The sequence below is a fragment of the Saccoglossus kowalevskii genome, chromosome 17 (genome assembly GCF_978046115.1).
Source record: "Saccoglossus kowalevskii chromosome 17, keSacKowa6.1, whole genome shotgun sequence".
Classification (NCBI taxonomy): Eukaryota; Metazoa; Hemichordata; class Enteropneusta; family Harrimaniidae; genus Saccoglossus; species Saccoglossus kowalevskii.
In genome coordinates this window covers 8,582,228-8,608,419 of record NC_140657.1, presented here as the reverse complement: position 1 = coordinate 8,608,419, position 26,192 = coordinate 8,582,228, and the positions used below count along the sequence as shown (strand labels likewise).

General features: G+C 37.7%; 1 protein-coding gene across 2 annotated transcripts; it reads left to right on the top strand.

The window, feature by feature from the left end:
* The first annotated feature begins 23 nt into the window (after window positions 1-23).
* On the top strand, window positions 24-26,192 carry LOC100370303 (putative peptidyl-tRNA hydrolase). 2 transcript variants are annotated; one of them, XM_085492003.1, is made up of 5 exons: window positions 24-193; window positions 2,148-2,364; window positions 3,448-3,547; window positions 3,983-4,028; window positions 26,085-26,192. In XM_085492003.1, the coding sequence occupies exons 1-5, from the start codon at window positions 74-76 to the stop codon at window positions 26,163-26,165; spliced, it is 564 nt and encodes a 187-aa protein (XP_085348129.1). In that variant the 5' UTR covers window positions 24-73; the 3' UTR covers window positions 26,166-26,192. The 2 variants fall into 2 exon arrangements, with proteins under 2 accessions (XP_085348129.1, XP_002732734.2); XM_002732688.4 differs by lacking the exon at window positions 26,085-26,192 and adding an exon at window positions 21,901-22,560.

Genomic DNA, 26,192 nt, shown 5'->3' with positions numbered 1-26,192 from the left:
ATGTCATTATGCGTCAAATGTTTGCGCAGATTGCACAACTTGATGCAATGAACAGCTGTTCGCTTGTTTATGAATGAACATGTTCGGCACGGTGTGTCACCGTAAAACGTTTGACGCTTTTGTAAGATGTACGTGCGGATTGCGCGTGTCTTCCGTGAAGATGCACCAGGGCCATCATCGAAGACAGACACTGGTAAGTTTCTTTATCGAGTCGATAGACGGTAAATTTCAATATAATGGAACTCAGTCACAGCTTTGTACTCTGACTAGCCCGGCCAAATACAGAAACAGTGTGTCGGAGGTGAGGATCATATAGACAGACGACCCCATGTGTTCTCATGGGCTTTTGTCAGAAGTGCACCGACAACATATCATAGTGGTAGTCAGACATGTTGAACTAGCGGTTGACTGTCCGTTGGGGATTGGGATGTGGGGGAAGTCCGGGGGGAAGTTGAGTGTTTGTCGTCCTCGTGAGCTGATGGCATGGAGTGCCGCCGTGATGGGACAAAGTGCGAAGCTTTTGAATGGTCTAAAATTATTACTCGGCTTTGGGGTCGACCGTTTGAAATCATGGGGGTGGCCGGAAGATTTGTTGATTAAGAAAATTGCAAGCTAGACACAGAGAGAAAAATTACATTCAAATTGGTGTAGGAAAAAGATATTGGCACATTCAAGAAAATTAAAATTGAATGTACAGATAAGACAACGCCAAAAAGGCCACAACCAAACCCCAATGATTTCAAACGTTTGACCCCGTCCGTAATAATGTTTACACAACATATTTATGGTCCTCGTGATATTACAAGTCTTACTCGCTGGTCGCGCGGGAACTTGCTATATCACGGTGTTTCTACTGATATAATGTGTTTAAATACAATTAGCGTCAATGTACTAGTCATAACCAGACTCTATATACTTATTAATAATTTGTACGATACTATTCAGACCAATAGACGGCCCTACGCGGAATGATTCGTGATCTGACGGTTTATAATGAGGAACAAGTATAATTGTTATTCACCATGAAATGCTGTTGCTAAAAAAAAATCATTCGAAGTAGAATTTCGGGGGGTTGAATGCCAATAACACACAAGATGTGCCATTGTATCTTCTCTTTGACTACAACCTGTGCTGTGTATTTGTACTCGCTATTTTCCACATTCAAAACCAGATTGAGAAAATCTTCACAATTGCGAATATAATATCTTTATAGTTGCATTTGTGTTGTATAATGAAGCCTGATAACAGTTAATGCAGTTTCATTAGAACATATGTAAATTAAATATATGGCAACTCTCCGATGAGGTTACCCTGTGTAATTGTGCAAATTAGAAAATATTTCTATCTATTTCCTTAAGAAGTTCATTTTAAAATAATATTAGCTTCAGATTATTGGACCGTTTTATCATTTTAAGCTTTTTGGATTTTCTCGTCGGAATGACACCAGCATTGTTAGTTATCCTAAAAATCATCGGAAATGACGTATCACTTTCCAAAAGTGTAATTTAGACCATCAGTCTGTTATCTTTGCTGCTCAATAATGACGCAACGCTACGAATGTATTGTTAACTCACATAAAAGGAACGTTGCCAGAAACTTCAGTGATTATTTCAAATAATTATTAGAAATGACGATTGCCTCGGATATACTTCCTAAAAGCTATTATTTATTCATTGATATCCAGGATTTCGCCTTTAGTATTCAAATACTAGTAGTTTTTTTTTGTAGTTCAGTTATTGCGGAGGTAAGATAAAAACACAATCTTTCTACGTCATTCGTCATTAAGTATTAGAATGTCCATTTCTACTAGGGTATTTCGTGGACTACATTGCGTAACATATATTGCAAATTGCGTCACACTGCAAGATAATAAAAGCTAAATTCACACCTCATGTGGCAAAGATTGTCAGCCATTCTTGCGGTAGACAATTGGCAAGTAAGGAACACACTTCAAAAATATATTGAATGTAGGCGACTGTTGGAGAATAGATTAGCTTGCTGCCTCAGACAGACGTTCGCCAAAAAGATGTTACTAGTATATGAAAAATGTTATGATGATGCTCCACAGGGAGTTTATATGGTCATTTGATCGGCGTAATAATACGCAACTCACTATGCTAATTATCCTATTTGTCACAATATTTCAGGTTGTTGGTCTCGGTAACTACACTATGCCAGACACTCGACACAGCGTGGGAATGACGACAGTGAATAGAATAGCCAATCAGATGGGGTTGACATGGCATAAAGATAGGAAATGTTTTGGAGATGTTGCTGTGACAACTATTGATGGTGATCATCACCTGATTTTACTGAAACCAAGGCTATTCATGAACGTGAATGGGTTGAGTATTGTAAAATGTGGTAAGTCCACCTCGGTAGTTTTAGATGCGGAATCATTACTTGATAAAACACTTCGTTATTGTAGCATCACACGCTACTACATAAAAATACATCCTAAATATGGTGTCAGAAAAATTATTTAATATATCATTATACTGGGTCACAGTGTCGCATTAATAGTGAAAAAGAGAGAGTAAATACTGCTCACGCCCGGGCTCAGAGCCGCAGCATTCGCGGCGTTCATTTGGACGGGACGTAAAGCTGTCGATCTCGTGTGCTGTTCAAATCGCAACATGTCTATTCCAGTGAATAACGGATTACCGCGGGGTGACTGGAACGTCGTAGCCTGTAAATGGGCAGTAATCCATTTGTTATATTGAAATAAATAAAAATAAAAAGTACGTCATCAAATTCGCCGTCTTGACTATCCTCGATCGTGTCTAGTTGTCTTATAATCGTCAATGAAGTAATCCGCAATACAAATTTGCATATATTTACTACACTCTATGTGATACGACGTTATGTATCCTCGGGGGCGGACATCCGGGCATTTTCTACCGCCTGCCAACCCTCGCGGTGAAAACAAAGACCAAAAACTCGCAGAAAACGGTACTTTGCGATGGTTGTTGAGAGTCCCCTGAACAGTGTAACAAGATTGGCCCTACGTGTGTAACATATATGAATTTGGTTGTTCGGGATTACTTCAAAGTTGAGTTTGTGTTGTTTTCTCGAGTTTTCACCGGCTCCACCGGCGTTCCACAGCAGCGCGCACAAAGCCCATAGAAATACGTGGTACAGTGGTGCGCGTCTTAGCAACGTAGAACGTCTGTGACGTAGCTCCGCCCCCGAGGATTAATATTTGAAGTACTTCAATAAATCTTTTGATGTAAATTTAGGTAGGTACAAGAGTTAACAATGACGTCACTGTGAACGAACCTTGAACAAGCCTATCCCGTAGAATGAGATTGTGGGTATATACATCTTCTTTGATTGCAATTCGATGTTTGTTGTGAACGCATTTACTCTGCTTATGTGAATGTCAACTCAACGTTTAAATGGATTGCTCGATCAAGTATATGAACATTTTCTTTCTTTTTTTTTCAGCAAAAAAGTATGAGTTACAACCCAGTGATATTTACCTTATACACGATGACTTGGATCGGTCCTTTGGTAAATACAGCATTAAATTAAATGGAAGTGCAAGGTATTAATTAAATGCTGCATTGAAAGTTTGATTTATAAAAAATAAACACGCTCAACAACATAGCGCCGTCTACGTTGTATATTATTATACTTTCGTTTCGTCATTCCCATTTGCATGGAAACATGGTTGTTTGGGGGTACAACCAAGTATTATAGATAAGATAAAACAAAGTGGGTTGAAACAGAATTATGTACCAAAATGTGATAATCGTGACGTATCGTGGTGTCGTTGAGAGATAATTTCAAAGCACGTGGGTCCACGTGTTTGTGTGATATGTTGGGGATCAGAGGAGGCAGATATCGTGATCGACTGTTGAGTTAAATGACTGCAAAATGTAGAGCAGACTATGTTGCACATGGTTGCCCAGTAGAATTCAATGAAACATTCAATTTGATCAAAGAATTGGTGATCAATAAATTTGTGGGTTTTTTTCAGGGGTCACAATGGAGTGAAGTCAGCGATGAATTGTCTTAAGTCTGATGTAAGTTGAATTTGTATATCTCGTTGATAACATTAGTATAGACCCATAATGTAACAGATTAAAACGACGAAGAGCGCCACTTTTTCATCAAAATGTGTCGCTGGGGGCGCCGTCAATAAATTCGTCGTTGTTATCATTACATATGAAAGGGCAATGTCGAAATTAAGCCTTACGTGTACGTACATCGCCAACGGCAATCATAGCGTAGAAGTGGAAACTTTCCTTCAAGTGTTCAATATATTGTAATTACCATGGAACTGTCTGTTAAATGTTTGCATAGATATCTGCAAAAAGTGGCAGCATGTGTTGAAATTATTGTTTTTGTTCACTCATCGTGAGAATCTTGTTGACCTTAAATCACGAATCCCGGCAAAGAGAGCAGCGGCAGTTATGTACAATGTTTAACGGATCAGATTACTATTGTATCTACATAAAAGGGTGTGTTTACCGACAGGACAACGGCCTTAACGGTTCATGGTGACTGAAAGTGCACTGAACTATTTCGAAGGACGTGACCTTAAACAGGGCATTGACCGCGCTTGCCCAGGGTCAAACTAACCTAGATCTAATTAAAACACAGGAGGGAGTTATATGTGCAAGGAGGCGCAACATTTCTCCTTCTAACTGCATGGTATAATTATTTTCGGGGTCATTTTCATTTCTGTCTGTACTGACGTACAACTTTTCATTTATTGTGAATTTAATTTAATTACATACTCCCTTGGTTCTGAAAATGGAAACGACCCGTCACCCCTTTCTATAAATGGTGTCTACCACCCTATGCAAATATTAACCAAAAGGTAAAAATTGTAGTTACCACCCCTCTGTAACAGGTAATGGGATCGCTCACCCGAAATACTGGCACTTACACGGATTTCGACCTTCTATTTTTGACGCATCGTATAGCCAATCAGGCTTTATACTCTGATTCAGAATATGTATTAGTAATTAGGTCGATCTGGTTTTGAAACCTGTAATTGGAACTTGGGTCATCATTGTCATGGAGATATAATTCAACAAGTGACATATGAATTAGTCGCTGGTATATTTCTGCAATTTATTATTGCAATCAAGACATGTCTAAACAGAGAATCTATTAAAATACAGGCAGTTGCTAGAATGGACTGTGGAAAGGCATTGGTTTTCATCGGTTTACGCATGAATGTACACCGGTTTGTAAACATTCAGTCTTTTCCGATTGCGATGGAACTAATGATGATATTAAAGATTAATACCGTTACAGGAAGGAACATGTAAAATGTCAATTCTTATCAATTTGTCATTATATTGCTCAGGATATTTAGACTCGTGTAATAATGATGTTCGTTGCAATGGGGACGGCCAACGTGACTAACACGCATTGTCATTCTAGTGTGTGTTCGAATTACTGTCCTGCCACTTATACTGCAGCCATTTTGTGCGTTACACTCAAAATATTGAAAATAAAATACTGAACATATAAACGTATGCTATATTGTGCTATATTAAGGCACTACAATCTTACACTTCTTCACTCGTTATTAATGTTATATTTTTTTTTATACTTTTCGACAACTTGTTTGCCTTGCGTTACTTTCCAATGTCAGGCTACTAATGAAATATCTCCAAAACCATCCAAGTTTTACAGACGAAATTACAGCCAAAATCGCGTGTATAATATAATACAGCATTAATACCGCAGATTGCCGACGCATATTGTCCGCCGTGACGATTACTAGAATCTGGCGTGCGGTGACTCTAATAGGTGGCGTAATTGTATCGGTCTACATTAACAGATCAACATCCCAGGCACGTATTGCCTCTCGTCTCGCCAACATCTCTCGTTATTAACCTTACATAAGTACGAGTAACTCATTGTAAAAGCGACGATGACCTGCTTCTTACGTTAATTATTCATACATTCATTACCCACAATACATTGTGGTAACGGCGTCACTGAAAAAAAAGGTGCGCCGCCCACTGGGTGCACGCGCGGTGTACATGTCGGTCGTGCGGTACACACGAACAGAATGGTGTCATTCGTTCCTACTGGAAATCATCAAACAAGCAGCCACACCCTTCTAACAAGTGATGTCAACAGTTGGATGTCACTACATATCATGTATCACCCCTCCCCAGCGTGATATCGCCATGAGATACCATATTCTGCGTCTGCATTTATAGTATATTTAATTCTTAAACTTTAAACTTTAATTTCAACACTTTTATGACGATTACAATGAAATTACTCACACTATCTAAACCATGGTGTTAGATAAAAATACGATGACGAATATATACGACACAAAATCTTATAAAAATTTGTATCGATTAACGAAATTATACTTCGGGATATTTAAATAATCATGTATACATCAAATTTCCAAGGATTATTTCACTGTTTACGGTTACTAGGGTCTGGCACGCAGTGACTTCGGGGCAGGTGGTGCACTTTCTGCAAAGACATCAGGGACCCAGACACGCATTGTGTTCCGAGTCCGTCTCGCCAACTCGTTTCGTTATTAACGTTGCATATGTTATCCATCATCAAATCGATGATGACCTGCTTCTTACGTCAGTTAGTCATGCAAATGATTACCCATAATGCGAAGCGACAATGACGCCACTGTAAATACATCTGCCAACAGGTACTGCAACGTACAATGAATATGTAACGGTGTCACCCGTCTGCGCTCGAAATTATTTTAATTATGAGCAGGCACACCGTATTATCATTCTTGGCGAAGTTAAATTTCAAATTCAAGATCTGTTTGATGATTAAAACGAACTCAATCGCATAGCTACATAATTAGTCAATTATATATCACCGACTAAGGCAATGAATTTGATAGTTTTTCAAATATCTAGCCAATTTGAACACCTGGAACATTCTATTCTGTGTGTAATGAAACGAACATTGGTGATATATTATTCGCTATGACAGCGCTACGGACATGCATACACCCCAACCTAAACCGCTATAAAACAAGCGTCACCATAATTAAATAAATTTCGATTCGATATGTGGAAAATCGTTAATTTAAGAATGGTCCAACATATCGTTTTATTCGTGTGTTACTCGTGCCTAATCTGTAGTTAGAACATTCACATTTGACTTTTGAAAAGCTCAGCTTGTTCGGTGGTCATGGATTACAACTTTCTGGATATTCAAAATTTGATGAAAATCACAAACTACCCTATGTCCCCGGACTGTTTCCATTTGTTTCCTCGTATGAACCAGCACGTAGCGTATAAACGCCCACTCCACCTCGTGTTAAATATAACTGTGCCGTCGTGTCAGTAATGAGTCATTGAAAGCAGGGCACTCCGCAGAGTGTCGAGAAATTGTAGGGCACTTTATTTTAGAAGTGGGTTGCCTGGAGTGCGAATATAGGTCGCAGGTTGCTTCGGCGCAACAAGCAGGGCAGCTGGTGTCGGTGACGACCATTGTAGGTCGCCGCATCAGTGTACTAGGTTGACTTCAGAAGTATGACAAATATCTTCTCTCACCCCCGTTCAAACGCGTGACCTCCAAATTTAGTTTTACAAGAATCTAGACGACATTTCTCGTCGTGGTCGATGTGTGGCTTTAGAAGCGATGCCGCCCGTGTTGCCGGGAAATGGTTTCGCCTAAATAGCGAATACGCAATACTAATCGAAACGAATCATAGTTCTCTGTAGACGATTTGACAGCGTATATCAGCAGCTAGTATATTTCGTTAATTATATTTGTTCGGTCTTGCCTCAAATGTTGTATGGCGGATATATTTTGATGCCAATCAGAGAGTATTCTCAGGCTGATAACCCAAGCAGCTCACCGAGTTAACAAATAACAAAACATAAAATTGAAAGTAATAAGTGACCCTGCTACCTGATAATTGTTGTTTTCAGTGAAGGTACTAAGTGATCGTACTACCTGACAATTGTGGTTTGAAATTGTTATCTATTGTTCTGGATACATCGACTGCCGCCGACGTGAATTAATTGTTATCGCGTATGCACTTTGACGTGAATGCACGTCATTCGAGGTAATTTATGTCGACCACGGTAATTTAACAAAAATACAAGTAAGAAAATTATTTATAACCATGTTGAACTTGACAATCACGTTCTGATTTGTGGTTGTGATTAAAATGATGTCATTTGAAACGCAGATTATATATATATATATATATATATAATCTCCTAGTGACAAAAATGTAAACAACAATTTAGTGCATTGCGTAATTTCTTTGTTTAAAAGCAGGTCCTTGTGTGAACTTTACAATAAATCTTTGAAAGTTCGTAACCTGACCTATTTTAAAAGGTGAACCGTTTAAAAACGAGACAGATGTAAGTCTTTACGCCTCAATGCCGGGCGACTCAAGAGGCGTTTACTTTAATATCCGGGTATTTTAATTTTAATTTATGCGTACTATTTGTTTAATATTGGGCGATATGAATATGTCATTTTTGCTCACCGACGCCCTGCGATTCGAAATTTTGGACATGTATATTTGACAAAAATTGTCGTTTTCTGGTTGACGTAAAACAAATAAAACTTATGTACGTGTCTCTACTAACGTCATGGTCACCCGGCCAATGCCAACCAGTTCACAATTACCTACCTTGTTCTTACAATGAACTCGCCCAGTTCGTTGTTCACATCTATCATGTTAACAGCCCCGTATGGTGTGTTTTGGAAGGCGACGATGTGTTGCAGATCATATACGAATTCATTCACATGGAAATGAATACATGGATAAAATTAATGAGCATATGCGAATAATTGAAACCTAAATGATAATAATTGGATTTATGTTTCATTTGGGTTAAATTCAATATGCAGGCATCGTGCGTTAAACTTTGTTTAACAGTTCCGCCATGGGCGAGTTTTAATATCAGGACAATGAAAGTCTGTTCTCCAGGTAGGGTCACGTGATCAGTGCCTATGTACCGTTGCCATTATTTGGAACATAATGATTATCACCTTGTGTGTACTTTTATAGCGTGTCACGTGATCCATTCTGATTTATCACCTTCAACAAGAAACAAGTTGTGCGCTACATTGGAACTGATCTTAAGAAACAGGTCGTTGTATCGTGTGTTTTTTTTTTGAACGAACAGACCACGTGACCCATAATTATCAAGGGGTTTTGCCTTGACCGCCTTTCCATATGATTTTTAAAAATGCTAACAAACTAAAAAAAACCCGAAGCCCTAAAATCTTAGTTGTCATGGTAACAACGATAACAATCATTGATCCCCACTCTTTCATTACTGCTGAGTATGCTTCACTCTTAACTTTGACAAATATCCAGACTATGTCGTTTAATTGTTTTCATTTCCTGTTATCATTTTAGTTGCGATTAAACCAAAAGTAGGTTAGTGACACTGTGCGTGATATTCAATTCTAAATTGGCATTCATAGGAACAAACTGAAATAAGTGTGACAATAACAGTCTGTTTTAGTAATGTGTATAATAGTTACAAGTAATTGTCTGTACTCATTGATGTGTAGGAATACTGTAAAATACTTTATATTAATGGAATTAATTTTCGCTAAAAAAATGTTTTTGGTGTTTTGCATGGAATTTATTTTCCCTGATTTTGGACAAGTTGAATCTAAAATATAGGAAAAAAGGTATATTTGCTGGATATTATTTTCACTGAATTATACCTTCAGCGGAAATAGCAAAAAATAATTCCAAGCGAAAATAAAGTATTCTACAGTAGTTTATCATATCATAAAGCATTGACTTTAAGGATATAGAAATGGAAACGTATATTAAGATAATTTTATCAACTTTTATATTACACTAAAAGCCAAGAAAGTAACTTAGTAGTCTCTACACTGATGTTTCGAATTTAATCAAAAACACACATAAAGTTGTGTATTTATATTTATTCTCATATTGAACTATTAGTACTTTTGTTGACAAATTGCACTTTACTTACATTCTAGTCATATATTCAGTTCTAATTAATTAATCAATTATCCACGGATGGTCACATCGTATATACGTTCCCCACTTTAAATGTTTATGAAATGTTTTAATTTTCACTGCATAATTAAAGCTAATACAGTTATATTACTTTATTTACGTAACTAGTTAGTACGATGACATCTCCTGTCGTCCTGAAGATACATTGCTTGGGACGTTTTGTTAGTGATCCACAGACCAAAAGATAATTTCTTGGAATTTTGCATCAAATGTTGGAGTATTCAGTATACTGTGTCCTTCAGTTTAGCGGAACCCAAATGCAAACACGACCATGAATGGATGGCACAGTCGTTCTTCATCCACGTGGCAGTAATTATTCCTTGCGCCGCTCATGATAGAATGCGGGTCTCTCCGGCATGTATGTATTTCACGTTATATCGATGATGAAAATGACATCGTTATCCACTTTTTTTGTATGGTTACATATATCATTCTATTTTTTTTTCAAATATCGAGTAGTCCATGGAAACCAATATATATATACTATAATTGGTAATTAGATTTACATTATTAATTAATTATATTGAGATTGTTCAACATATCTTTCAACGACATTGAGATGTATCACTTTTTCCTAACGTTCTCTGTCTCGTGGCCGATACAGATTGATTAGAAATAGTTGAAAAATGCTCAAACAAGTAACTTTCAAGCTGTCTAGAAGTTTTACAAATGCATTCTAACATTTTACCTGATGTACATGTCATTTTGGTTCGCTTCTAGTATTACAAGTATCAACAAGAATTTCAAATATCAAACAAATTGTAGGAAATGGTCACATTTACCGATCAACGCTAAGTCACTAGTATTTCTATTCGCATCATGTAAGAAGTTCAATATATAATCAATTACAACTGCAAGCTCAACTGATGAGTATGCAAATTTCCAGATAATGATCGCCGCTATATGGTAACGAGACATGCCAATCGGGATTCCGCCAAACTCTAGCACTTGCTCGGATATTGCATCATTAGATGGCTGATGTCATGACACTTCGTCTGAACGAGAATTCTTAAAGCTTAAAGCGGGGGAGTCGTCACCTGCGCATGCGTCAGATGGCCACAGCGTGTCACTGTTTACAAACAAGCGTCGGCCCATGAGCCTTTGCGTTTTTAGCGTGTGTTGTTATCGTCGCTTGGGAATCAATTCCCGCGCGTGCGCAGGTGACGACCATCCCGCTTTAACCAATATTTTGTTATTGATGGACAAATTTGCTTTGTTCAGAATCGAATTGTATTCTCTGTTCAATCTTGTAGAGGTCACGGTCAACCCTTTCTCAAAATTACCACGGTAATTATCCACCGATTCCCAAACAACACTGAAGTCATTTTTCTCAAACATTTAGATGTTTACATTCACAGACATGTCTGTATGCTAGTAATACTGTTACGAAAATAGAGTAGAATACCTGGCACAGCGCCACCTGTAGCCGAGCTTTTCAAGACCGGTGAAAGTGTTTAGTTACATTTATTGGGCACGACCATGTGGAAATTTCTGAATAATCTCAAAATCAGGTCAGACGTGTTAACTGAATTCGTAAAATTCACTGAATCACAGTTCACGATCACCCTATCTCACCCTGTCGTAGAGTGGTTTCGCCCAGTTCACCTGCCACTAATGTACTCACCAGCAGCTCTCGTCCTTGTCATTCGTACAGGCAACGCTACTTTCCGGGGTCACATAAAGGTATAAATAGTAGGCTTCGCGGAAAAATGAAAGTCCTTCGGACTTATTAAAGTTATGTGACTATTTTTGAAGGTCGTGCTCCTCTTTTTGTCAATTTGTAGATTCATGACTTCATAGTTTATCAAAATGTAAAAATGTGGCCGTCTAGACAAAAAGTTGAATTAAGCAAAAACTATACAAGGTCTTTGAATTAACCCCTCCTAACCAATTTTCTACAAAATATAAAATGTAGAACTACAAGCAAAGCTTATCCAAACATAGGAAGATTTAATAAAATCAAGGAATAAACGACGGATTAGTATTTTTACGTTATTATGGTTGTGCACTATAAATGTAAATTTTATAATTAACCACATCGTATCACCCATCTTTTCTTGTATAATATTACGTTAGCTCAAATTATCTTTTGCCCACTCTGACTCACCTTCATGTCGTCCTTGAAAAATGGTTTTTCATTCCCAGACACGTCATAAATAAATGAATGAATGAATGAATGATTGATTGATTGAATACAGAAATACAGAAATAAATAAATAAATAAATAAATAAATAAATAAATAAATAAATAAATAAATAAATAAATAAATACAGAAATAAATAAATAAATAAATAAATAAATACAGAAATACAGAAATACAGAAATGCTTAATAGTTCTGTTCATTGTATTTAGGTTAAATTTACTGTCATTAATATTAATTTTGTGACTGAAATTGCACTATTTTTTCAGTATTTCCACCTGCTTCCCGAATACTAAATCATTGGTTGAATATGCTGGATGTACTAGCACGTTGCGTTTGTATAAATAGTAACTTGTCTGTTTTACCACATTTAGCTGAGATCGGTTCGTCATCTCAGTTGTCATTGACGAAAGTTGGCCGAAATAAAATATTGGATGTTGCACTATGAACAAGACGCGCTGTGCCCCACTTATTGGCACACGTGATACGTAAATAGTGACGTAACGTCTGTCGTATTTTTTCTACCGGCGAGGATTCCATCATCGGGTCGCTTAAGGACAGCGAGAGTTCGTGGCGGGTTAACGTCCTCCAGCGAAGGTGATACACAGTTCAAGCGGTGTATCCGAGGTCGTGACTCCGTCAAATCTACACAAGCGACCATTTGCTTAAATTACGACCGTCACTTAAACTCGCCCACCCGCCTACGTACAAGGTGGCACGAGTAATCGAACACTATCCTCTCGGTGATGACATCATGATGGTATCCATAACAAAGCCTACTAGTATTTCACTGTGAGTGTTTGTGTTCTAATCGATCATTTTGTGTTGTTATCATAAATAATTGACTTGAGCAAAATTATTCAAACTTGGCATATTTTGAGTATGATTACATAAGGCGTCGAGGGAAAATCATCTGCCCTAGTACTCGCCCCTTAGAACTGAATGGAATACTCCATACTATGCTACCCAACAAAGGACTGTTCCATTTTCGTTATCAGTTAGGTAGGGCGGTCGGGCCCAGAAAAAAATATGACTCACTCGCCTTATTATAGCAAAATGGAATATTCCAGTGTCCCAGTTTTTGTTCACCTTCGATGATACGGTTTTATTAATTATTTCTATTTCGTAAACATGCTAAAGTGCATTTGAGAAAGGATGGTCACCTGAGGTACTGGTATTATTATAATTATGTACGCAGGAATCGCCTTACTTCGGTCTCGTCTTTTTTCGAGCGTTTTGAGTTACTGTCGCACAAGCTTGTCTGGGGGCAAGGACTTCAATGTAGGATGAAAGATTTGATTTATTAACATAGCAATATAACAAAAAACATTTATAACATCTTGTATATATATATCCTGTAATAGGGATTATCAATTTAAAAATGGGGGACTGAATGATTTTGAGAACAGTCACCATGAAAGGAAAGCCATGAAACAAAGTGTAGTGTATCGATTTCCTCCGTCGAGCCCCAAATCAAATAGATATTCCCTGACGTTATCTGTCGTCACGTCGACCACCATTTAAACTAAGTTCTTTACACCTAAATATTTGGTTTGCATGATCTAAGGAACAAATTGTGCTTTGTATCTTGGTACACTTTCGCAAAAATGCGGCCGCCGCGACCCCAAGGTATTCTATAAAAAATTTGTTGATGGAAAAATTACTGAGAAGGGATTTGCTCAATTCGAGGAATTACGCCTTATGTGCTATAGATAAATCAAGAAGCGTCTTCAGTTGTGTATATTAATTAGTTAATTTGCATTTTAATTACTTTTGTTCAGCCCGAATTTCTATTTATTAATACTGTGTATCCTAGGAACAGTGTGGGTCGGATTTGGTAAATGTTGTAGTGCATTTTTATTTATTTTATTTTTTCCACATTATCGTATCATGTTTGGTCATACTGCATTATCAGAATGTTTTTAATTGTTCTGACCCAAAAAACTGAAAGACAAAAATAGATATCGATAATGTCGGTCAATATAAGCATTGAAATATTAGTAAGCGTGAGAATATATTGTGTATGTATCACGACGTTTGGATTTAGTCACGTGATGGCTCTCGTCGCCGCCGATGTTGTTGTTTACACGCCAGGAAAAATGTATGCTAGCTTATTATCATGAAGGCATTCTCATTGCAGGTCGAATAATTTCTAACCGAGACATGACGCAAGATAGAATAGATAAAGTACCACGCCCAACGTCTATAGTCTCGCCCTAGATTTTATTTTTCCTTCATCGAAGCCCTACCCCAAACCTCGTGATTTCAGGAGCCACCACTCCACACCAAACCCTTGTTTCAGTGGTTTTCAAACTGTGTTTTGCCTTATTTTTATTATTATTTATATATTTATAAACAAATTTTATAAATATATTTATTATTTCTTTGGTTTTAATTAATTCAATTTTATGTTCGTCTTGAAATAGAACTATAAATAGAACAGTGTTGTCGTGACAAACTGCCAAACAGTGCACTAGTTTGTTGCCCTCAATATTCACAGTTTATGAAAAAGCAGGGCAAATTTAGTAGGGACGTGTCTGTGACGAAGTCGTTAATAAATACACGTAGTCACCCCGGACGAACTGACCTGTATTAGCAGACGACCTCCCGTTCGTCGATTCCAAAGCGACCTGGTTCACGTTTTCTAGACTTCTGAAGGACTGTACGATTTAATGTTGAAGGGTGTGATTGAAATATTTCTTGTTAAATTATTCGCACGCACATGGATCTAAATCTACTTATCGTTTTACGATTATAAATACGATTTATTCAAATTTTATATAAAAAAACGATATTGTGTCGTGTCTTGAAATCTGCAATCGCACATCATACATCAATGTCTTTCTTTCATTTATTAATCACCCCCTCCTATTTATTAATCACCCCTCCCAATTAGTTAATCAATCCAAGCTACCAACTAAGGTAGAAAGCTACTAGTATTACACCAGCAACAGGGGTTGGGTTACTCGTACCTATATTGTTCGTACCAGTTTTCGATTTATAACTAAACGGCATATAGAATGTGTAGTCTTGTTCAGCACATAGGAGGGATATGTTGTCATCGTGAAATCCAATTTGTTGACATCCGTGCATTAATGATTATTTGTTAGTCGTACACTATGTCTAATTAAATACGAGAAAAGTAATTTAATTGTGGGAGAAATGTTGATGTGTTCTCATTCAATTCAAATAGTGAATGTTAGACCAGGCTACAATATGGCGTACGGGCATCAAATACTAGTACATTGTAATACACAGAAAGGCGAATCAGTTTTGAAATGGACTTTCGTGAGAAAAAATATTCAGTTGCTAAAAACAGAAGAAAAAAATTATAAGGGAGTAGAAACAACTCCACAATTTAGCCCCCCCCCCCCAGCGTGATTTGAAATATTTCGCCCCAAATTATATTCATCGAAGGCTATTGCACGGCGTTTCGGCCCTCCATTTAAAAACTGGGGAAGGATTTTGTGAAATGAAGTTGTCGTCAGGAAAGAGAAACACAAATTCCACTACTATGTAATACAAAAGAATATACAAAATTGTTTAATAGCTTTCCTCCCCATTTTTAAATGGATAATCCTTAATGCACTTTACGTGATGTTTAAGTAAAATAAAACCCGGATGTAGATAGAAACGAACTTTTTCAGAGGTCTCTGACTTCCGTTGATCTGTAAACGAACGCCCTTGACGGCATGGTCGACGAGCCTCAGGTCTGTCTGCGCGTAGACTGTTTACTGAGGACACTGTTCTCATCCAAATGAGATATGCTGACGAATATGGAATAGTCAAGGTCATGGGGTCATACCAGTATGTAGAACCCCTAAGTCACAGAGATTTGTGTAAGCAAAGATCTTTCTATAAACGACGAAACAAAGAAAGAAGGTTACCTGATACATTTTTACTTATATTTTTGTGATGTTGGATGTTTCGTATTCCGTGTATGATAATACTAATGTTCAATAAATAACAATTTACTGAGATTAAATTTCTATGTATGGCCGCGAGATACGTACGTTTATTTGTCTGTGTATGTGGTGTATGTCTTTGTTCTAATAACAAGTATATTTCTCAAAGCAATTGTGTACACTAGCGCTGTGCCCCAAGGCTTGGATGAGAGTCATTCTTTGACTACTTAAAGCGAGTAGTATTTGTGATGTGAGTCGAAGTAATAAGAGATTTCTTTCTGCATCCCAGATGTTTTATTTTTCATGTATTTCTTCCATTTTTACAGTATTTCGGAAAACAAACACCTCCCAAAGTGCGAGCACCTTTCTGACTAACGCGAGAGCCGCCCAAGATATGAATATATTTGGTTGGCCCTGTCATGAATGCCATTTGTCTATCCCAATAAATAGTTGGGATTGGATATTCAGCGACTACATAGGAATTGATTTGCTGTTAAATCATGATTCATGTTATCGTATCTGTCACACGGTCTTAAATGGGAACCTATTACAAAGGCGTGTATATAATCGCGTCAACGCCGACCTTTTTTTAAGATGATGACATTTTGTACATCAATAAATAAACAAAAGATGCAAATAATTTATGTATTTACAAGTATTTCGGTAAAAACGGATTTAGAACGCCACAACTACGTTTTACGACTCGTTGAACATTACGAGCGACTGACACCTTCACTAACGATGTTGTCACGTGGCTATATGGAATCACGGCACAGAGATGTACTTTCACAGTACCTGTGTACTGTGGAAAGGGCATCGCACTTTCCACAGGCAAGAGCATTGACATAGGAGGGAACCAACTTATAGTTCATAGCACATACCATTATACAACAGGGGAGTCCGCTTAGTAAACTGACGCGCGTCGCTGTATTCCTGTTATTCAAATTGAGACTGATTAACTAATTAACTTCAACTGACTAAGATTTATAAACATATTATCTTGAGTTTAATAAATTGTATGATATAATAAATCTTTGTGTATTATCACGATGACGTCCCCCTTTTTTTTGTGCCGGTGGATTCGCCTCGATAATGCGGTGGTATGCCGGCGTCACTGTGGGGACCAACTTGTCCTTCGTTTCTACTTCAGCGTTTTTTTATTTTTATCAGGGTCATTCTGCTTAATTAGTATAGGACGAAACTATTATTGCTAGGGCAAGTCTGGGCAAGGTAACACCCACGTGGGTAACACGACATCTCTCAGGCAGCTTGTGATAACTTGCCTCCCCTATTCTGTGCGTGTATTAATCTGTGCGTGTTCAGGCAACTAAGTTCTATAGGGCTCATACCACTAATTGAAACTCCATAGACGACAATGTTAACATATGACGAGATTGCTATATGAAAATGATAAACAAAGTTGAAAACATGGCTCTAAAATGGGAAATCTACATGCCAGTAATCAATTACATGAAAAAAACTAACATGTTGGCCAGCTCACACTCTTGCAAATCTCAGGTAAACAAGACTGTATTTTGATTGCACCTAGAGAAATCACTGAAAAAAATCAAAATACACACAGAATAAACCCACAGGTAGACAGCCGCTGAGTAGTAAACAAAAGACCACATGTTAGTCTCACCTTTAACCCTGGTGGTGTACGCCCTCAAACAGGGCGCACCTGAGAAAAAAATCTATAAAAAAAAATCATAGGTTCTGGCAAGGCATTTGAATTGAACGAATGGTTATTGGTTGATTAGTGGCATGAGACCTATAATCTTGATAGGGGGACATTTATTTATTTACAGTGAACTATCATAGACCAGAGTCTAGCTTCCTAGTACTAATGACGGTAGACCGTAATTTTTATGACCAATTAATTTGGGCCCTGTCCGGAGTCATTTCTTAGACACACAGACTAAGTATGATGACTTACATATGCACATCCCACAATGCAGAGCGGCAATGACAGGCGGCCATCATAGTTTTCATAATTACTTATATACTATATCGCCTGATGTTTCTCTGAGGCGACTCAGTACAATGATTCTACATACTAGGTTACAGATGCACATCATTTTAACAAATGTTTCTCTAAGACGACTCAATACAATGATTCTACATACTGGGTTACATATGCACATCATTTTAACAAATGTTTCTCTGAGACGACTCAATACAATGATTCTACATACTAGGTTACATATGCACATCATTTTAACAAATGTTTCTCTGAGACGACTCAATACAATGATTCTACATACTGGGTTACAGATGCATATCATTTTAACAAATGTTTCTCTGAGACGACTCAATACAATGATTCTACATACTGGGTTACAGATGCATATCATTTTAACAAATGTTTCTCTGAGACGACTCAATACAATGATTCTACATACTGGGTTACACATGCACATCATTTTAACAAATGTTTCTCTGAGACGACTCAGTACAATGATTCTACATACTGGGTTACACATGCACATCATTTTAACAAATGTTTCTCTGAGACGACTCAGTACAATGATTCTACATACTGGGTTACACATGCACATCATTTTAACAAATGTTTCTCTGAGACGACTCAATACAATGATTCTACATACTGGGTTACAGATGCACATCATTTTAACAAATGTTTCTCTGAGACGACTCAATACAATGATTCTACATACTAGGTTACAGATGCACATCATTTTAACAAATGTTTCTCTGAGACGACTCAGTACAATGATTCTACATACTAGGTTACAGATGCGCGTCACATTTGTTTGGTGATTCAACCAAATACTAGTACGTTCACTCAATTACAGTACATTGACAGCAGGGACTGATCGATCCACGACTCACACCCCAGGATCGGTGCGTGGTGGTGAAATTTGTTATAAAATGCAGAACGGGGAATTAGTATCATCAATTCTTGTTTTGTTTTTTCATTGAGCGCCATTATTATTCCAGCCAAAATGTTCCTACAGTTTCTTAGTTTTGAGCCAAATGGACTACCCCAGACCATTCGTCCCGGTGTTATCGCTATCGCCACACGATAGCGATAACACCGGGACGAATGGTCTGGGGTACAAATGGACATAATTTTAAATTAGTGAAAAGCACTAAAAGTCAGGCTTGGCAACTACTGTTACCTGGAATCTGTGTATATCCATGCATGGAGGTATAAACAAACTCATTCTTGTTGCATTGCTTATTTTTTTTTTACCGGCCATGCCTTCCTTCGTGACTCACTCCGAAGCATGGATCCGGGATTATACCAAATTAACCGTTTGTACCCTCATTTTCCTGCCAAATGTTGGTGTTTAATTATACTTTTCTTTATGGAATTTCGTACCAAATAGATACAATTTCGTATTTACTATGATTCGCTACATACCTCGATTGGTACGTAGGGTTCAGGTTATCTTTTGAAAATGGATTCCAAGGTGTTGAGAACTCCATCGATTATCAACGACCGTGATACCATGTTTTATTAGCGGAGCTGTTCATATTACTGATTGTCCGTCGTCGTCGTCGTCGTCGTCCGTCGCCGTCGTCAACTTTACAATTTCAACTTCTTATTCGAAACCGCAAGTCAGAATGTTTTCAAATTTGATATGCAAGTACCTTGGATGGTTCTTTCTCAGATTTGTTCATTTCATGTGAAAATCTCAAATTCTCTAATTTTGGTGAAAAGTGATATTTTCGTCTTCTTGTTTAAAACCGCAAGTCCAATTACTCTGATATTACATATATAGATGCTACATGTTGACCTTTCTCAGATTTGTTCATTTTGTGATGATATCTTCAATTCTTTGATTTTAGTGAATATTTTTGTCATTTTTGGTAAAAAGTGATATTTTTGACTTCTTGTTAAAAACAGATTGCTTTGATAATACACATGTAGATACTACATGTGGACCTCTCTAAGATTTGTTCATTTCATTGTCAATAGAGAATTGAGACTGTGAAGCAGAGAGTGGTATGAACCGGTGATCTTTATTCGGATGGTGACATCAGGGTAACGAAGCCTAAAGTACAAAAGTTGTATCTGGGCGTTGGCCAAACGGCCAAGCCCAGAGAGCAAACACATGGAACAGGTCCGGTGTGTCTCTGAGTCTGTCTGTCTGTCTGAGTATCTCTCTGAGTCTATATCTCTAAGTCTCTCTATCTAAAGTAACATGTCTTTTTATAAGGTAAATCACGTGATCCAAATTGATACATCACATGACTCAAAACACATTTTATGATAGGACAGTGATTCGATACACCCGTATAAATTTCCCGAAAATACATTGAATACAAATACATTGAATACAAAAATACAAAAGTGATTTTAGCAGCGCCACATCGTGGTTAAATGCTCCATAGGCTGATTTGTCGCAGGTGATACGAATTATAAATGTTTTACGAATTATACAAGTGGTGCCATACACTGTCAGCTGCCCATATACCACATACGTGCTAAAAGCGACACGGATATTGTTTTAGAAACCACGCCTGTTAATAGCAATGTGAAGAAACGTCCTAGGTGATTTCTAAATGATGGAATTGACAGCGAGGTAACCTTGTCCAAACGTGAATATATGGCCGTTTCACCTCATGGCCTGCTCGTTGGGTTAGGTCCCAGGTTAGGCTTGGTTTGAAAAGGTCGCGTCAAGTTGAAATCAGGATTCTGGGGTCATCTTCTGGTTTACAAGTTCATAACCAGGGCAGCTGTATAAAGAGCACGGATGCAAACATCCGCGTGACTTCCCGATGAACCGGCCTGCGCCTGAGTTCGCGGCACAAGGTGTACTTTAACAACACACTACAGTGAGAGTTCAATAGCGTTGGAGAGTTCAAAGGGACACGACCCCTGAATTAATGAATATGTACGAGGATAGAACACGTCACTATCAGTTTAAAATAATTCCAATTAGCCGCCAATGCTGATACCATGGAAACAGCTTGGACATTAGAAGCATGTGACGTCAAGGGTTGTAAATCACAAAACATCGTTAAATACCGAAGTGTCTTACACAAGTGAGCACATAAATTCGAATTTACCCCAAAATGACAAAAAACATGTGTTATATTTTTGTTATAACATTTATGTTAGTAGAGGTGAGTCTCCAAAGAGAAAGAGCAACAAGCAGGGATGGATGTAGAATGGTTAGAGGTTACGCATCTTCACAATGACGTCATTGCCGCTCTGTGGGACATGCATGTATGAAACACGGAAACGGCTTTGGTGTGCGCGTTGGGAGGGGTGGCTTCATCTAATTCCGTCACTGCCTACAGCGTTGTTGTATGATGTGTGTCAGAGACGGCCGCACCAAATTTTGCGCGGGGCGAGATCTGCTCACCAACCTCGCGCCTAAGACGCGACCTTACTAGGGTGTCCGTGGCATTCTCCCCCTTAACATTTTTAAATCTAGACCCTCTAAAACGCTATTTCCTGGAGGGGCGGCGCGACCGCCCCCGGCCGCCGCCACTGTGTGTGATGTTTAACGTCTATTCATCTGTCATTCTGTAATTTCTGTAACATTGCCCCGTGCGTTTCCATGTACTTTCCCGTGTTTGCGACACTTGAACCGCAGGTTACTTCATCGTATTCGAAATGGTGACGTACGGTCACGTTTAACCCAGTGCACGGCATCAATCGATGCCATTAACTTCTATAATTGTAGTTTACGCCAATTAAAGACAAAAAGGAAAGAAATGATAAACAGAAATATTATTTCAATAAGATGTGTGAAAATTATTAATACTAAAAAAAAAGATATTCTACAGAGCACGGTGTACTAAATCGGCTGGAAAATGCCACTCCTATATGTTTTTCACTCTGGAATGTTTGTCAAGTAACACAATTTTCCCGTTATTTTCTAGGCTATGGTTCGTATGCGAATCGGAATCGGCAGGCCGACTACTAAAAACGAAGTTATAAATTACGTTCTATCCCAGTTTACTGGCGAGCAACTATTAATATTGGACGGTATTATGGACGGTGTAGTGGATACACTATTGCGTCACGTACGACAGATACATAGCTTTTCGCCGATAATGCCAATGCGCAATACCGAGCCATCGTGATAGTGATCAGGGGTAACCAATTGGTGGGGGTCTGTACAGAAATGTTATATTCGCATACACCTGACGACAAATCCATCCAATGACACGTGGCGTCTTATTGGTTATTGATACCCCGGCATCTTTTATCGTGTTTTATATTGAGTGTGGAGTGGGTAACATCATAGTTGTCCGTCGGTGGATTTAACATTATTTACTGCTTACCGTGAAGGGGTCAACTAAACTAATTGCGCTCTTGTTATTCCGTGTAAAGTTCAGTGTTACATACAAACAACGATGGTGACTGCAATGTTGAAATGATCTTAGCTTTGCCTGCCAGGATGAAAGGGTATACAACGGTCGCATCTAGTACATGATGGGGTCATATTGCTTCGGTCTGACCCCGGATTGCCCCCGGCGCCATGCTGTAACTACTTACGTGTTGTATGGCTGTTCATCTTTTACATTAACAGTACTACATACATGCGCACACACGTGTCTTCGGCTTATCAACATACATTGTTATGAAAGTTACATCCCCTTGTCTGACATCAAACTTTGGTCTGATACACAAGTGACACAATGTGCAATTAATTAAAATATTGTTTTTTTTAAAACATTGGGCATATTGTGATTGTATTAATAGCTAAAATGTTCTAATATTTGCCTTATTGTATGAACATATCGGATTTCCTGTTACAGTAGCTGCTTTTATTCAGCAGGCCTCAATTATTATGTTTATTTGTATCATTTGTTTATTTGTTAAACTCAAATTTGTAAAATATTGATTAATAGTTGATCACATGTAAAAGTGTTCGAATTCAACTTTGGATCAAATGTCAAAGCCTTGCATATGGTTTTAACTGTAGGTATTGTACTACGCCTATTTTTCTCTAGTACATTTTACTTCTTAAATAACGCCATGTGCGTTTGTATGCTAGTTTTTGTCTTTGTTAATTTTGATAGTCGGAATATTATTTGTCTATATGTAACTATTTTATTTTGAATACTGTTACCACTGATTTTAATATTTTCTATTTCACTTTATTATCTGATCTTTTTTTCATTTGAAAAATAAATAATATAGAAACCTAAAAAATAACTTGAATATAAAATATGTATTTATTTGTATGTGTACTTTAATAATGTTGAAACATGTAGTACTGACAGATTTATTTGCGTGGCTTGTTTCCTCTTATTTTTAAAATCGTTTTTTGAGTGAGTTCCACTATTTTTTGAGTGTGCTCTACAGCGCTATGAATTGTCACGAACCTTGCCCTAGTTTGGCATAAATGGTAGCACACGTGATATTGTGATCACAGTGAAGACGTTTTAATCACTATTGGACCCGTAAATCATAGCACCAGAATTGATTTTATCATCACACATTTTTTGTTTACCTCAGTGTGAATCTCGCCTTTATCTACACATGGGATCTTTGAATTATCTTCAACGTTAGGTGCAGCAGGTCTCAAAGTTTCGTTCCCACTTTGCAAATATGGGAATCATCACTCCCAGAGCTAAAACATAAATTGCGTTAACATGATGAGGTTTTAGCTAAAATAATATAATATATTAAAAGTACATACACTGGCCTCTCCTTCTGCTCATTTTATTTTGGGATTACTAGAGTGTCTTATCTCGTAGGCAATCATATATTTAATGTAACTAACCTCCAATGACAAATAAAAGCTAACTCTGGGAGTGTATTTTGTTTACATCTGGCCTGAATACTCCATTACATCTACAGTCTCAATTTTACCGATTTTACAGTGTATATATTGGACAATGCAAATGCCTGCGTAGGGCAATACTGAAGTTACCCGTCCAACACTCACCAGTACGATACCTATCATTTTGGTATACATATCACAACTATATGTCTTCGCATTTCAAAACGCATTTTTGAGCCGGGAAGGCCTACACGTATTGAATTCAAGGCATGTTAGGCGCTTTGAAAACTCTTACACTTACAGTTCGATTTCACAAACTTAAAGTTCCAAAAAAGAAGTTCATACGTGCATTTTCAAAAAGAAAGAAATTTGTCCATCATTTTATTTTTCAAACGAGCGCTGCATTACACAAATACACGTTTTAGCTACTTACATTATTGATTTCAAAAAGGTCAAACGCGTATATTAGACTGTAGTTGGCCATAACTCCAAAGACAATACACAAGGCCATAGCGTATATGCACTAAAGTAAAGTAAACCTAAATATAATACGTGAACGTGCCCATAGCCGGTTCTCGTCAGTGACGACCGATTTTAGTTAAACTTGACAATACATATTGGTTTTAAGGGCACGTTACTCTGATTTAAGCTGGCAGCCATTTTAGTTTTCACTATGTTTCTATGTGTTCTTCTGGCATATGTAGTAGTAACCCGTTATGTTCAAATATGGCACACAGACACGTGGGACACATATGTGAAGAATTGACTATTAGCCATTTTGTTAATAAATATTTTTAAATCCCAATACTTGAATGTGTTGATAACTGGTTACCGGAGATGATTGGATCGATTGGACATATTGGGTTACAGGCAATCATTGTGATTGCGTTTCTCTGGATCAAAGTCAGTCTCAAACCTTTATATTTAAGCTCAGTGATTCATATGATTCTAAAGTCAAGTGTATTTAAAGGGCGGTGGTCGTCGCGCCGCGCATGTATAATATTTGTGTTGATAACTATGTCACTTACAAATAACTTGTTCCTAGTTCGAGGTTTTGGCTGATTTATTACTGTCGGCAAATCCTTCGACACGTGACGATTTACGAAGATACTGTGAATATTTCAGTGATATTTACAACCATAGTCTTCTATAAAATACCACACACATTTATAAACATTTTCTCGACATCTGTGACACGTTTCTCATTGCCATTGACTGGCTTACCCGAGCAGTCATCGAACTGCACCTATGCGTGACCTTCGTGAAACAAGGTTGGTGGGCACCCACCAGACAGTGTCACGTGACATTTACCGGCTTACATCGTGTTAGTTATACAAATCCCACATGTTTCCTTCTTAGACTAGTTATGTTGAATTTAATTCATTCATCAAATACTTTTTTTTACGGAATGGATAAGAATGAGCTTGAAAAGATGGAAAGCAAAAATGTATCAGTTGATGGAATTCATTACTTTATCGTACTTGCAAATGACGTAATGACCACCGAACGAACCAGTTACTTTTAGTTTTTTTTAGTAACCGTGGTGCAAGTGCAAAATATATCTGGTCAATATTTGAAAATATCAAAACTTTGAAATATTGATGCTGATTAATTTAAAGCGACTAATCTAAAAATGAAAGCATTCTATACTAAGCTACTGATGTGAAATGTTCCATACCTTGTCAGGGGGAAAATGATTGGTTCATAATATATTATGGAAAATAAACTGGCAATCTCCGAGGACTGACGCAAGTGGAGCAGACAATTACCATATTTGGACACTGAAACCTACATATGGGCTCGTGTCGACAAGATACTTTGCACGTACGCTGTTTCGATAGGTCGGGCACAGACGTGTCCGCAATGGCACCGTGCATGTAATGGTTTAACGCCCACGCTTTTTCTATTGGACAAGACGTTTCATCTGCGTTTAGTACGGGTACACCCCTACGCTTCGACGACCACGTCTGGTGGAAATCACCCTAAATGTTGTCTTAAATTGGAGTGATGTAGAACCATCTATTTACTTCAGTGTAGTACAGCTATGTAATGTCTATACACAATACATCCAAATATTGAAACAAACAATTGTATACATACCATGTTTGATATTTTTTAAGATACAAGGACAAATTACTTCCTCCGTTTAGAAAAACAAATAACTGATTATTAACTAAATCTAGTTTGTACGACCTCATGTTAAAGAAACAAAATATCTCAGCCAGGGTGACAGAGTAAACTAGTTTATTTTCATTTCTCGCGGTCGCTGATCTAGATACAGTAAATACCTTGTTCTAAATTTCTTTTCTGTGTCGTTCATTCACTCCCCAGGTGGAGTCAAGCAGATTATATGCGAATATTGACCAGCTGAAATTGGGAACAAGGGATAAAGAGAATAATATGTTAATGTGAAGAGGAAATTAATTACGTGTTGAAAAA

Excerpts from the sequence above, each read along its gene's own strand:
- LOC100370303 (XM_002732688.4), top strand. The coding sequence starts at position 74 with ATGAACATGTTCGGCACGGTGTGTCACCGTAAAACGTTTGACGCTTTT. Across the intron at positions 3,548-3,982 it reads AAATTAAATGGAAGTGCAAG|GGGTCACAATGGAGTGAAGT; the intron begins GTATTAATTAAA and ends GGTTTTTTTCAG. Across the intron at positions 4,029-21,900 it reads TGAATTGTCTTAAGTCTGAT|GCTATGGTTCGTATGCGAAT; the intron begins GTAAGTTGAATT and ends GTTATTTTCTAG.